At 41.5% G+C, this 13,889-nt stretch overlaps 2 protein-coding genes across 19 annotated transcripts in view; both read left to right on the top strand.

Moving 5' to 3' along the window:
• LOC139408933 (alpha-adducin-like) overlaps positions 1–11,308 on the top strand; it is a 48,950-nt gene extending 37,642 nt beyond the window's left edge. For 4 of the 17 annotated variants that reach the window (XM_071153421.1, XM_071153420.1, XM_071153419.1 and 1 more), the window contains 5 exons: positions 3,478–3,634; positions 3,954–4,343; positions 5,231–5,314; positions 6,559–6,596; positions 9,185–9,321. In XM_071153421.1, coding sequence (XP_071009522.1) covers positions 3,478–3,634; positions 3,954–4,343; positions 5,231–5,314; positions 6,559–6,593 — 666 coding nt within the window. In that variant the 3' untranslated portion in view covers positions 6,594–6,596; positions 9,185–9,321. Of the gene's footprint in view, positions 1–3,477; positions 3,635–3,953; positions 4,344–5,230; positions 5,353–6,558; positions 6,597–9,184 lie in introns of all 17 variants that reach the window. The other 13 variants (XM_071153408.1, XM_071153407.1, XM_071153406.1 and 10 more) reach the window with 8 other exon arrangements.
• Positions 11,309–13,610: 2,302 nt separating this feature from the next.
• The window catches only part of LOC139408932 (NOP14 nucleolar protein homolog (yeast)), a 34,096-nt gene continuing 33,817 nt past the window's right edge, over positions 13,611–13,889 (top strand). The window contains exon 1 of one of the 2 annotated variants that reach the window (XM_071153403.1): positions 13,611–13,778. The gene's annotated coding sequence lies outside the window, so the exon portion shown is untranslated. The remainder of the gene's footprint in view (positions 13,779–13,889) is intronic. The other variant, XM_071153402.1, reaches the window with a different exon arrangement.

Below are 13,889 nucleotides of genomic sequence, written 5' to 3'. Positions count from 1 at the left end.
AGTTATATTTTTGTTTCATCAGACCAGAGGACATTTCTCCAAAAAGTATGATCTTTGTCCCCATGTGCAGTTGCAAACCATAGTCTAGCTTTTTTATGGCAGTTTTGGAGCAGTGGCTTCTTCCTTGCTGAGCAGCCTTTCAGGTTATGTCGATATAGGACTTGTTTTAATATGGATATAGATACTTTTGTACCTGTACAAATTTTTTATGAGGTCTTGGCTGATTTCTTTAGATTTTCCCATGATGTCAAGCAAAGAGGCACTGAGTTTGAAGGTAGGCCTTGAAATACATTCACAGGTACACCTCCAATTGACTCAAATGATGTCAATTGGTCTATCAGAAGTTTCTAAAGCCATGACATAATTTTCTGGAATTTTCCAAGCTGTTTAAGGGCACAGTCAACTTAGTGTATGTAAACTTCTGACCCACTGGAATTGTGATACAGTGAATTATAAGTGAAATAATCTGTCTGTAAACAATTGTTGGAAAAATTACTTGTGTCATGCACAAAGTAGATGTCCTTACCGACTTGCAAAACTATAGTTTGTTAACAAGAAATTTGTGGAGTGGTTGAAAAACTAGTTTTAATGACTCCAACCTAAGTGTATGTAAACTTACGACTTCAACTGTATATCCTCTTAAATTGACATGTTGAATTATTTTTGCCATACTAAAGCGCCAATATGTAACTTTTTGGGCGATCTGATCAAATTCACATAGAAATTAGTTATAGATCTGTCATTCTTATTGAAAGCAAGCTTAAAAAGCGGTATTTGTTCTATGTGCGCTAGTTCTATGCATCCCGTTCTTAAATTTAGTTTTTGCATCTTACTTACTTTTGTACACCAGCTGAAAATAAAACATTTTGGGTTATGGAAAATATAGTTCACAGCAGTTTGGATGGTAAACTGATTCTCCACACACTCAAAACTTGCTTGTTTTGTCACAAACTGAAATTAGGCTAACTATTAATATTTCAGAAACCAGGACATGGCGGACCAATTTCTGCATATTGCACCTATTTTAAGTGATTGTATATTGCGCTAATATCCCTAATGTGGACAGTTTATTACTACCTTACACAAGCTTGCATTTTCACCCCATAAAATGTAGTGGAATTACACATCCTTTTTTACCTCCGATTGGTGATGTTAATATAAAAGTTTATAGTCATCACAATGACGAAATGTATTGCTTAAAACAGATCAATATCATTGGTTTTGTACTGTTGATTTTGTCATGGGCTGGGTTGAGCAGGACTTGCAACGCAGAGTTGAGGTCGCTGGCCACACCAATGCATGGATTTGACAGTCAAACTATCACTTAAATAGCAGCTAACCGTTGTCATTGTTCATATCCTATGCTGCGTCGTGATTCATTTACGTTAACTAACAGAAAAAGTGGTCTGTTCCTTTTTCTGTGATGGCAGCCTCCCGAAATCAACAACCGACATTCCAAAATCAAAATGCAACACTTAAATATACAAATTGTCCTCTAACCAGTGATGTACACATTCCCAGATTCCGTGTGATTTTTTTTGAGCTGTTAGTTTGAACAGGACGTGCAATCTCTCCCTCTCGCGCAAATGATTTCAACGTGATATCGATGAGATTAAGTGGCGACTTCCAAATAAAAATGCATCACTCCGAAATGCAAGCAGACTGTCTACTGCAGGTTGTTCTCTAATCAGTGATGTAAAAAATATCTCCAGTTTCCATGTGTTTTTTTTGTCGTTGTGTTAGTTTCAACAGCGCATACAACCTGATATTCCCCCCTAATTGATATGAGTGATTTTATTGGCACTTTTCAAAACATTTTTTTGGTGCGTGTGCAGTTAATATGGTTCTCGTATACAACTATATGATTACTATTCTTTCTAAAATTATCCGCTGCCATTGTTGCAACCCCTGTTCAACCTCTTTCGTATCGAGATCCCTAAAGTTTGGAAAGCTGCTGCGGTCGTCCCCTCTTCAAAGGGGGGGACACTCTAGACCCAAACTGTTATAGACCTATATCCATCCTGCCCTGCCTTTCTAAATTATTCGAAAGCTAAGTTAATAAACAGATCACTGACCACCTTCTCTGCTGTGCTATCTGGTTTCTGAGCTGGTCACGGGTGCACCTCAGCCACGCTCAAGGTACTAAATTATATCTTAACCGCCATTGATAAAAGACGGTACTGTGCAGCTGTCTTCACATCGCCGCATTCTTATCGGCAGACTCAACATCTCAAATGACTGCCTCACCTGGTTCACCAACCACTTCTCAGATAGAGTTCAGCGTGTCAAATCGGAGGGCCTATTGTCTGGACCTCTGGCAGTCTATTCGGGTACCACAGGGTACGATTCTCGGACCGACTTTTTTCTCTGTATATATCAATGATGTCGCTCTTGCTGCAGGTAATTCCCTGATCCACCTCTACGCAGACGACACCATTCTGTATACATCTGGCCCTTCTTTGGACACTGTTAACTAATCTCCAAAAGAGCTTCAATGCCATACAACACTCCTTCCATGGCCTCCAACTGCTCTTAAACGCTAGTAAAACCAAATGCATGCTTTTCAACCGTTCGCTGCCCGTGCCCGCCTGACCAGCATCACTTCTCTGGATGGTTCTGACTTAGAATATGTGGACAACTACAAATACCTAGGTGTCTGGCTAGACTGGCCAGGTCGCAGTTGTAAATGAGAACTTATCCTCAACTAGCCTACCTGGTTAAATTAAGGTGAAATCTATTTTATTTTTTTAAGTAGAATACACAAAGTGCAAGTTCGAGATTTGGTTGTGCATCAGTAGTTTTTCTCTTGTTTTGTCAGTCATTGACAGTCACTCAGTTAGCAGCGTCAGCTAACAATTTTTTTGATTTTGTAAATTAGTCTAGCCAGATACCTAAACTTGTTGGGCACGTGCCCAGTGGCCCGGATATCCAGGGGTCCCCCACTCAGATCATTAACATGGCAAAATGTGTACAATTGTAGGAAATTTGCTTTAAAACTGCAAAAAAAAATATCTCTGCCCCATGGCAAAATTAGTAGAATTGAATGACATTTGTTATAAAATTGAAAAATGGTCTCTTCCCCAATGCCGAATGCATAGAACTGCAGAAAATGTACTTCAAAAGGTATATTTTGCTGTCGCTGTCAAGATAGGGGCCACAAAAAAAGGGGGGGAAGCAGCGACCACATCATTTTCAACTTAAGTTTTAGGAATATAAATTTGATCTTTCAACATTAATTTCCAATGTTATTGTACTTAACCAGGTAAAATAAAGTCCAAAAACATGGTGCAATTGATTTATTTTGATGATATACCAGAAATCACCTAAACAGGTTTAAACCTGCCAAATACTAGTATTAACATACTTAGAAATTCTCAGTGTTAGCATTGATTTAAAAAATTGTCTGACAATATTAATTTTGTGACTCTGAGGCCTGTTTTTTAGCAACAATGTGTCCCTTCCTGTCTGAACCACTAGGGAGAGCTGGTGACAGCGTCTAAGGCCATCATAGAGAAGGAGTACCAGCCCAGAGTCATCATCAACCAGAAAGGCCCCAACCCCTTCAACAAGCAGTTCGACCAGGAGCTGGAGGAATACCGCAAGGAGGTGGAACTCAAACAGAAAGGACCCGATGGTAAGACCTGTCTCCTAGATCACCTCTTGGGTCACGTTATACCAACTCAGAGAAGAACTGCACTGTTTATTCACCATTAAACCCTCTTTTCTCCATTAACTTCTAGTAGTAGCAGTAGTAGTAGTAGGAGCAGTAGTAGGAGCAGTAGCAGCAGTTCCAGATGGGAAATTGGTTTGCAATATACAGTTTTAAGAAAGAAATGACAATTGCAGAAAGATACAGAATCACAATATGTGGGGTATGAGGTAGTTCTTCACAAAGCTCCTGGAGCCCACAACCCATCACAGAGATCCAAATTGTTGTTGCATCATTCATCCAGTACAGGGTGAAGGGTCCTCCACAGCCAGGACACAGCTCCCTTCACCTGGGCCTGGGGAGGGAGGCCTGTCCCCCTCTACCTCCCCACAGAAGCCTGCACTGAAGCCAAAGCCCCGCTGTGTCCCAGAGAAGGGACTGGATGTTTCAGAGACCCCCCCCACAGCCTCCACGGCCACCCCTACCACCACCACCTCTATCCCCAGCGGGGACACCCTGACACAGTCGGGGGATGGTCAGGAGAGCCCTGGGACGTCCACAGGGTCGGGGCCCAGGGCCTACGGGGGAGATTCCCGCCCAGAGTCTCCTCACAAGGATTTTCACTGTGCCGTGCTGAAGGCCCTCAGAACCACCAACACAGAACTGGCTGCCCTCACCCTCCTTGAGGCTCCAGGTACTGACTGACTGCAGAGTGATTCTGGCCTGCCCTCTGTATTCTGACACTGGAGTCCCTTTTCTGTCTCTCCGGGGTTGATCCTGTTCCCGTCCTACCCACTACTTAGCCCCCTCCAATCCTCAAACCTTGTCTGTCCTCTGCCTATGCCCACTTCTTCATGATGAAGGTTGCAAAATGTCCAGGTTTTCCATAAATCCAGGTTGGAGGATTCCAGGAATCAGCAGGGAGGAAATCATTGAACTGGGAAACATCCCACCAGGATTTCTGGAAAACCTTGGAATTTGGGGAAAGTTTCCAGAATTTTGCAACCCTCCCCCTACCATCTGATCTGACTCATCTCTGTTTAACCAATGGAATCCAATTGCTGATTGTTGCTGTCTGAGGAAGCCTTCCCCAAATGAACATCTCTTTCATCAGTCCTGGGCAAGAGACTCTTCCTCATCCTCCTGCTCCTCCTCCTAACATGGACCTGTTTTCCTTTTGGGGTTTGTAAAGGTTTACTACTAATCATCTGATTGGCATCTCCAATGGAAGAGGTTCCTTATCTGGGGTGAAGGTGGACTTACATGGATCTTGTTGCCATTGTGGGCTTTATTACTTCTGCAGTGTTGTGTGCAATATCCTATAATAATAATCAGTGCCTGTGTTCTTTTCTCCTATGTTCTGTATGCTGTTTTTATATACTGTATGTGGTGGTGTAAGGGTAGTAATGTATTACACTCATTTCTCTGGGTTGTTGTGTGTTGTTTTGAATGAACCCTGTAACTGACAATCCTCAATCAAAATCAATGAATGCATTGCTCTAATCTGACCAGTTGACAACCTTCGTCTTTTCGTTTGTGAAGTGGACTTTTAAATTAAGTTTGATTCGATTTCCTCCCTAGATGCGTTACCGGAGCCTGAGGAAGAGGTGAAGGGTCAGAGTCAGACCTGCACGCCCCCCAGCACCCCTGTCAGAGCAGAGGAAGGTTAGTTGCCCTAGGGGCTTCTCCTGGACTACTACTGGGTATGAGTCACCATGGTTAAGGGTCAAAAACAAGGAATTCAAGGGTTCCTGTCTGTTTTTCTTTGATGTGGTCTTTAGCATAACTGTAGTTGCTTTTGAATGTGATGTTTAATGTGTAATAACAGGCCAAGAGGTTTGAGACTAATTGAGTCAATTGGGGTTCATTGGGTTATATGGGAAACAAACAAACCGTAAGATCAGAGAGGTATACTACAAAGTAGGATCAATGAGTTAGCCAGCTATCTTGGCTAAATGTTCTGAAATAACATTAACATTTCAGATGCACTTGAAATGAACATGGTCTGTCACATTAACTCAACAACAAAAACACATATCTATGTTTATCTTTCTTAATGAACCAGAAAATCTATTGTTATTTCTGGTTGTTCCTCAAAGTTAGCTGGCTAAATTATGGATCCTGATTTGTAGTATAACCCTCATGTAGTGGAAAGTTCAGTGTAATTCAGGATTTTCATTTTTGTCCAAGGAATATCCTCTTAGATTATGATTCCTCGAGATCAACAGAGCGCTACAAATGGGTAATGTACCAAAGGTAGCCATGACTTTTAGAGCGGAGTGAATTTTTCTTACATGAGATTAAGATTGAAGTGCATTCTGATCATTTTAAGAAATAATTTTGTTTTATTCTCCCTCTTGGTCTTTATTATTGTTGGATTACATCTTTTAAAGTCAGCAGGGGAATGCCCAATACAGTATAATGACACTACTGGTTGTAAAAACCATAAAGTACATTATTTCCCAGACTCTTCTTTGCCATGGATTATACAATAATAAAGAATTAATGCATCGAGATCTATGGAGGCCTGCGAAGGACATAGTTATCCTTCCTCTGATTTTCTGAAGCCAATACTGTGCTTCTTCTAGCATCTCCCAGTATAAACCATAACAAGTGTGTGTTCTGTAGGATGTAAAGTATAGAAGAGAAGTAGAAGGTGATTGTCTACTAGACCAATCACAGGTGTAATCTAATCAAAGATGGTTTAACCCATTCACTTCTCCATTCTCCATCTTTTGGAGTCTTGTTAAGAATATGGATTTATTTTTTATTTTTTTGTCCTGGTGTTTCTCCTAATTTCATTTGGATTTTTATGTTATAATTTTAACACTGTGGTGGCTGTGATTGACTTGCATCTATAGACGTTTGTTTCTACCTGTGCTTCTTCTTTGTGGCTGCGTTACTATCAGGAGATGGAAATGCTAGAGAGTACCTGTTGCCATAGTAAGTACGTATTGTTCCAACTCACCACCGACCCATGGCTTGTGTTCAAACTATTAACCCCACCGTTCTTTGCATGGATTCACTCATCCGACTCTTCCTCGTTCTCTCTCTCTCTGTGTCTCTGTGGCCCGCTGGGGTTGAGTATCTATTCCTCCTCACTTTGGTCCTTGATTTCCTGTTCTTTCCCTCTTATTTCCTTTTGTTGCCAGGTGCTATTTCAGAGGTCCTCCCTGTCTGAAATGACAGTATCTCTTAAATGATGAGATTGATGTTAACACCACTTCCTATACAGTCTATGTTCCTAGCCAGCGACAGTGGAGAGATCTGAGATAGACCCAGCAACAAATCTCTTTTTAGGTAATCTCTTCCTTCCCGGAGTTGACCTATTGTGAACTTAACCTTTTTGAGTCTTACATGGGAACATCTTATTTTAAAACTATATGAAATCATAAGTACCTGCATTAGAATTTCCATTAATAAAATACATGAAACAGGTAATGTATATTGCTATTATAATGTATTGAATGTTTTTGTTCCAGATGAGACCAACCTCTGGCAAATACAGCTCTCCTGTATTTTAGTGGAGTGTGGCTGTAGTAGAATACATCATTTTTTTCGCTTTGCTAAGTGTGAGGCTTGTTTTCTGTTGGCTTAGCAGTAACATGAACAGCTTCCTATATCAATTATTTGTTTATCTTAGTGCTGTGTTATGTTTACCCCTCATCAATATTCAGAGGATCTTCTGGGGTTAAATGGATAATCAGTCTGTTGTGTGTACCTGCTAGTAATATGAGTTAGAAATACAGTATATTGTCTGTGGCTTGTATGCATGGTGAGGAACTCAGACAGCGGACAGTGGCTGTCTTGTGCTACATTGACTGCACAGTATATACATAAGCATGAAGATGAACTGTACTTAATCCCACTGCACTGTATAGTTTATATGCACATGAATTTGATATACAGTGCATTCAGAAAGTATTCAGACCCTTTGACTTTTTCCACATTTTGTTTCGTTTTCCTCTACACACAATACCCCGAAATGACACAGCGAAAACAAGTTTAGACATTTTTGAAAATACATTGACTCGCATCCTGTTTCCATTGATCATCCTTGAGATGTTTCTACAACTTGATTGGAGACCATCTGTGGTAAATTCAATCGATTGGACATGATTTGGAAAGGCACACACCTGTCTTTGTAAGGTCCCACAGTTGACAGTGCATGCCAGAGCAAAAACCAGGCCACGAGGTCGAAGGAATAGTCCGTAGAGCTCAGAGATGGGATTGTGTCTCCATTCTTTAAATGGAAGAAGTTTGGCTCCACCAAGACTCTTTCTAGAGCTGGCCACCCGGCCAGACTGAGCAATCAGGGGAGAAGGGCCTTAGTCAAGGAGGTGACCAAGACCCCGATGGTCACTCTGACAGAGCTCCAGAGTTCCTCTGTGGAGATGGTTGTCCTTCTGGAAGGTTCTGCCATCTCTGCAGCACTCAACCAATCAGGCCTTTATGTTAGAGTGGCCAGACGAAAGCCACTCTTCAGTAAAAGGCACATGACAGCCCGCTTGGAGTTTGCCAAAGGGGCGAAGGTTCACCTTCCAACAGGACAACGACCCTAAGCACACAGCCAAGACAACGCAGGAGCGGCTTCGGGACAAGTCTCTGAATGTCCTTGAGTAGCCCAGCCAGAGCCTGTACTTAAACTCGATCCAACATCTCTGGAGAGACCTGAAAATAGCTGCCCATCCAACCTGACAGAGGTTGAGAGGATCTACAGAGAAGAATGGGAGAAACTCCCCAAATACAGGTGTGCCAAGCTTGTAGCGTTATACAAGAAGATTTGAGGCTGTCGTCACTGCCAAATGTGCTTCAACAAAGTACTGAGTAAAGGGTCTGAATATGTAAATGTGATATTTCAGTTGTTGTTTTTTTTTAAATAGATTTGCAAACATTTCTAAAAACCTGTTTTTGCTTTGTCATTATGGGGTATTGTGTGTAGATTGATGTTGGGGGGAAAAACTATTAAATCGCATCTACTGTATAAAAGCTGTAAGGGCCTTACCATTCCCTGGATGTTATTTTAAGCATAAGTTAAAGAGCTGTTGAGCTTTGCTTTGTGAAATGGTCAGCGTTCTTGTCTGAGTCTTCAATGTAAAGCTTTTGTGGTCCGAGTCTTCAATGTATAGCTAGGCGGTGGTGATGGCCAGTTGAGCTGATGGTATTATTCCGCAGCTGAGGAGCATGTCTTATTGATGCCTGAAGATTCTGCTCTGCAGACGTAGACTGTTTTCATGGTTGATATAGATATGTGTCCACGACTAGCTGGGCGACAGAATAAAGACTGAATGATGGCAGAAGAAAATTGGATATATCGCTGTTGTGGATTAATCTGTAGCCCAAGTGAGAGTAATGGGAAATGGCTAATGTAAATAGTTGAATAGCAGATTTTAAAAGCTGATCTCATATCTGCCTTGACACGTGGTCTCATCTGTATTGCAGGTGCTTTGCAGGCCCTGTAAATGAACTGTTTCCTCCTATCTAATTAGATCTTCTCCTCCCTCCCCCTGCTCTCCCGCCCTCCCTCCCCCACAGAGCCCCAGCCGGAGCACACCTATAAGTATGAGAGTGACCAGGCTCCACTGAGACAGACCCTCCCTGACCTGACCCAAGACGACGAACCCTCCGCCACCCCAGCCCCCACCCTCCCCGCCAAAGACCCCACTCCTGTCCCTCCCGCCACCACTGAGGGAGAGGGGCCTGCTGACGCTTCCGCCGCCGGCAATCAAGACTGTGAACAGGACGGTGACGAATATCTCAGCAAATCACCTTCCAAGAAGAAGAAGACGTTCCGCACTCCCTCCTTCCTCAAGAAAAACAAAAAGAAGATGGAAGAAAAGGAACAAAAAGCAAAGGAACCCTAGATGAGACCTCCGCCTGCACACCCCTCTCACGCTTTGTAACCCTTTGCTTCCCCTTGAGCGAGCCACAATATTTCGATGTTGATGCTTTTTATAATTTGTTTGTCTGGCATTACAACTTTGTGGGCACCTCCTAGTGTGTGCTAATTTTCTATAAAAAAAAGGGTCAAAATCACTTACAAAGTTTTAATAAGTCGCTTTCATTGGTGAATGACTGTGCATTAAGTCTGGTTCAGTGTGGCTTGTTACGCATGCTGTCTATTTAGGCCCACTACTTGGAGTGAGCAGTGCATTTTTATTTTCAATGTATTATTATTTTTTAATAGTTACTGAAATTCGATTAACCACTACAATGTTTTGGGATTGTATCAAAGTGTGTGTGTCCCCCCTTTTACTCCGTCATTTAACTGGTGGTAACCGATTCAAAATGTATAACTACAAATGAACTGCATGGTGCTAATTTCAGATTTCTAACATTAGCGTAAAGTCTGTTCACTCAAACATGGGGTCCAAGTTATGTTTCTCTTGGCCTATGGCCCGTGAGAACTCAAATCATGTCAAGAATAGCATAACAACTCTTAATCTGAATTTGACATTCTGTCACTCCCGTACCTCTTCCATCAACCAGGGTTTAGTGGCACCTGGTGAGAGGGAGGACTGCTGCTCCAATCACAAAGACATAAACAAACGGGACCTAAGAGGACAGATACAGTACTAGACAGAGAATACAAATGTATTTTATATAGTTAATGATATAGCTGTAGTCAATTTATTTTGTTATTCAAAAAAAAATCTTAATTTAGACATTTTCACTTGCTGTGAGAGCATTGTGACCTGAAGCACCACAGCCTGGACTGCTGTTTTATAACCGTTGTTTTTAGAGGAAACAGTAGGTCAGCCTGGATCCAAACTGAAAGTCAAAAAGAACAATTCAGTCTGGATTCAGGCTACCGATAAGTATATAGGGAATGTTGGAATACAGTTCTTTTGAAGCCACATCGCACCATTTTAACACTGCATGCATGGTCAGTGACCACACTGCAATGGACTACTCTGTGAACCCCCTCTGAAATGAAATAACTGTCTCAAGAAAACATCTCGCTTTCAAGTTGCATTCAAGATACTGGAGTTCATGTAATCTATCTGTTGGTGTGATCTTACAGCCTGGTCCCAGATCTATTTGTGCTGTCACACCAAACAATGGCAATAGGAATGGACGAAATGACACATCTGGGACAAGGCTAGCGATCTTACACCTTGGCTTTTAAAAAAAAGTTGTCAGGCAGAGGGTCATTGATACCGGACCAATGTCATGAATTAATCCCACTTGCCTGTGAAGCTTGGTTTTAGACCACTATCAAAACCTAGCCTGGACCCAGTTCTGTTAGTGCTGTCTTTACCAATGGTATAAAGGACCATAGGAGTTGGCAAGATGGCACAAATGGATCTATGACCAGGCTACTATTAACCTGGTATAATACATGATTGATGCAAGGTGAGGACATTAGCCTGTTCCCTGAAGAACCGCATGGCATTAAACTAAGGCCTTGTATTGTTTGTTGTCTCTACATTATGACTAACTCCCGTTTACTTATTGTTAGTATTGTTATTAGCACAATGATAGCAAAGTCCTTAGTAATTTCTTCACTTGAAGTCACTTAGAATTGTTTTAAACTTGCAGCTAAGCTGTTCCCCCATTACACAAATGTGTAATTATACCATTTATAGACTACCATCTCTTTTTCACTGTACTGTTTATTTTTGTTCAATCATTAATAAAAATCCTTCCTTCAAACAATTCCAAATGATAATTTTTGCCAAGACTAGTAAATCTTGAGTTGACGTTTCATCAGCAGAACAATACTTATGGTATTACTCGCTGATATTAGTACTACACTGAACAAAAATATAACCGCAACATGTTAAGTGTTTCATGAGCTGAAAAAATAACCCAGAAATGTAACATATGCACGAAAAAAGCTTATTTCTCTTGAATTTTGTACACATTTGTTTACATACCTGTTAGTGAGCATTTCTCATTTGCCAAGATAATCCATCAACGGACAGTTGTGGCATATCAAGAAGCTGATTAAATAGTGTGGTGATTACACAGGTGCACCTTGTGCTGGGGACAAAAGGCCACTAAAATGTGCGGTTTTGTCACACAACACAATGCCACAGATGTCTCAAGTTTGGATGGAGCGTGCAATTGGCATGCTGACTGCAGGAATGTCCACCACAGCTGTTGCCAGAGAATAGAATGTTAATTTGCCTACCATAAGCCGCCTCCAACGTCATTTTAGAGAATTTGGCAGTATGTCCATCCGGCCTCACAACTGCAGACCACGTGTATGGCGTTATGTGGGCGAGCGGTTTTCTGATGTCAACGTTGTGAACAGTTTACTATACAACATTCACTTAGTATTACTTTCTTAGCTACCGTATACATATCTCCCTGGCATTTTGCATAATTTATGCAGCAGCAAACAATACATTTTTGGACTCGCCTTGATGTGCTGTGCTCACTTGAACAGGAAGGTAGCGTGGCGGTCCTTCGTGGGTAAATTTTGTCATCAAACTTTGTCATTAAAGTCTGGCATTCTCTGAATTTCAAATAAAAATGTACAGTATTTGTCACATGTGCCAAATACAACAGTGAAATGCTTACTTACAAGCCCTTAACCAACAATGCAGTTTTAAGAAAATACCTTAAAAAAGTAAGAGAAGAATAACAAATGATTAAAGAGCAGCAGTAAATAACAATAGCAAGGCTATACACAGGGGGTACCGGTACAGAGTCAATGTGCGAGGTCACCGGTGTCAAGGTAATTGAGGTAATATGTACATGTAGGTTGAGTTATTAAAGTGACCATGCATAGATATAACAGAGTAGCAGCAGTCTGGGTAGCCATTTGATTAGCTGTTCATGAGTTATGGCTTGGGGGTAGAAGCTATTTAGGAGCCTCTTGGACCTAGACTTGGCGCTCCGGTACCGCTTGCCGTGCGGTAGTAGAGAGAACAGTCTATGACTAGGGTGGCTGGAATCTTTGACAATTTTTAGGGCCTTTCTCTGACACATTTATGGTATTTCAAGACAACTGTGAACTCTGGAAAAAACAAGGTTGATTCATGACGTCAGTGATCTTCAGGTTGGAGCTCAGAAAGTGGCCTGAGTTCCCGACTTGGAATTCCGGGTTGGATGACCGTTCAAAACGTATTTTCCCAATCGGAGCTGTTTTTTTTTCCAGAGTTCCCAGTTGTCTTGAACTCACTGAAATTTGAGATTTCCCAGTTCCGAGTTTCCAGTTGTTTTGAACGCGGTAGAAGTTACGCTGGATTGACAGCATGGCGAATGTTGAATGTTTATCCTTTTAAACTTGGAAAAGAGACCCTTAAACCCAGACCTGGACCTCACACCCAGTCCACTGAATAGCAGTTGGTGATTGCTTTGCAATGCTTACAGTTAGCCACTGATTCCTTCCAAACCACTCATTGTTGTATTTTCGTAATGTTTATGGCCGATGAGCACCTACGTTTTATCTCTAATCTCTCTTCATATGACAATGATTAAAAAGGATTTTCCAGTAGATTGTTGACTTGATTCATGATGATGACTGCTAGTTTGTTAGCTACGATTTTGAAAGTATAATGTTGACATGATCAGTCAATTTAACGCTACAGTAGATATAACATGATTTGAAAACATTGTATCTGTGGCCAATGACCTTGAGCCTTCTTGGATGGGCACTTATAATGTAACTATGGCAGCACCCGAGGGGCATGCATTTTCAAGCACCTCGTAGATTTTGACCCCATGAGTGACAGAACCCTGAGCCAATCACGACGCAACTAGAGAACATTGGCAACCCCTACGCTGGCTGCTTCACCACCAAAGAAAGCACTGAGCTAGTATTTTTTACATAACTGATATGTGTCACGTAGTAATGCCAAAATAACATGCAAAACATGCACACACAAAAAAGCTAACAGGTGGGGTGACGAGCACCTATTTCACATCTCATCCTTTTTCGTTTTCCTTGAAGTGCAATGCTGAGTGTTTACCAGATGGCGACGCTGCAGAATATTACTTACCATGTCAACTGACGAGGAGTCGCCTCATGATGAACTTTGACCTCGTGCTGGCACGCGGATTTTCTGCTGTGGAACAACGTGGATAATGCAAAGTAGATGATTTAACGTTATATTTTAACTTGAAAATACATATGAGGTGTTTTACTTGAACGCGTTAACCATATCCAATCTATAAGGTATGCCATTACAATTTATGATGTTTGCCTTGAGAACGTGTCCAACGTTAGCTAGCCAGTTATCACACTAGCTAATGTATTTCAATACTTTCTTTACATGGTTGTTATATT

Source organism: Oncorhynchus clarkii, chromosome 5, assembly GCF_045791955.1.
Source record: "Oncorhynchus clarkii lewisi isolate Uvic-CL-2024 chromosome 5, UVic_Ocla_1.0, whole genome shotgun sequence".
Classification (NCBI taxonomy): domain Eukaryota; kingdom Metazoa; phylum Chordata; class Actinopteri; order Salmoniformes; family Salmonidae; genus Oncorhynchus; species Oncorhynchus clarkii.
This window is presented reverse-complemented; position numbering and strand designations above follow the sequence as displayed.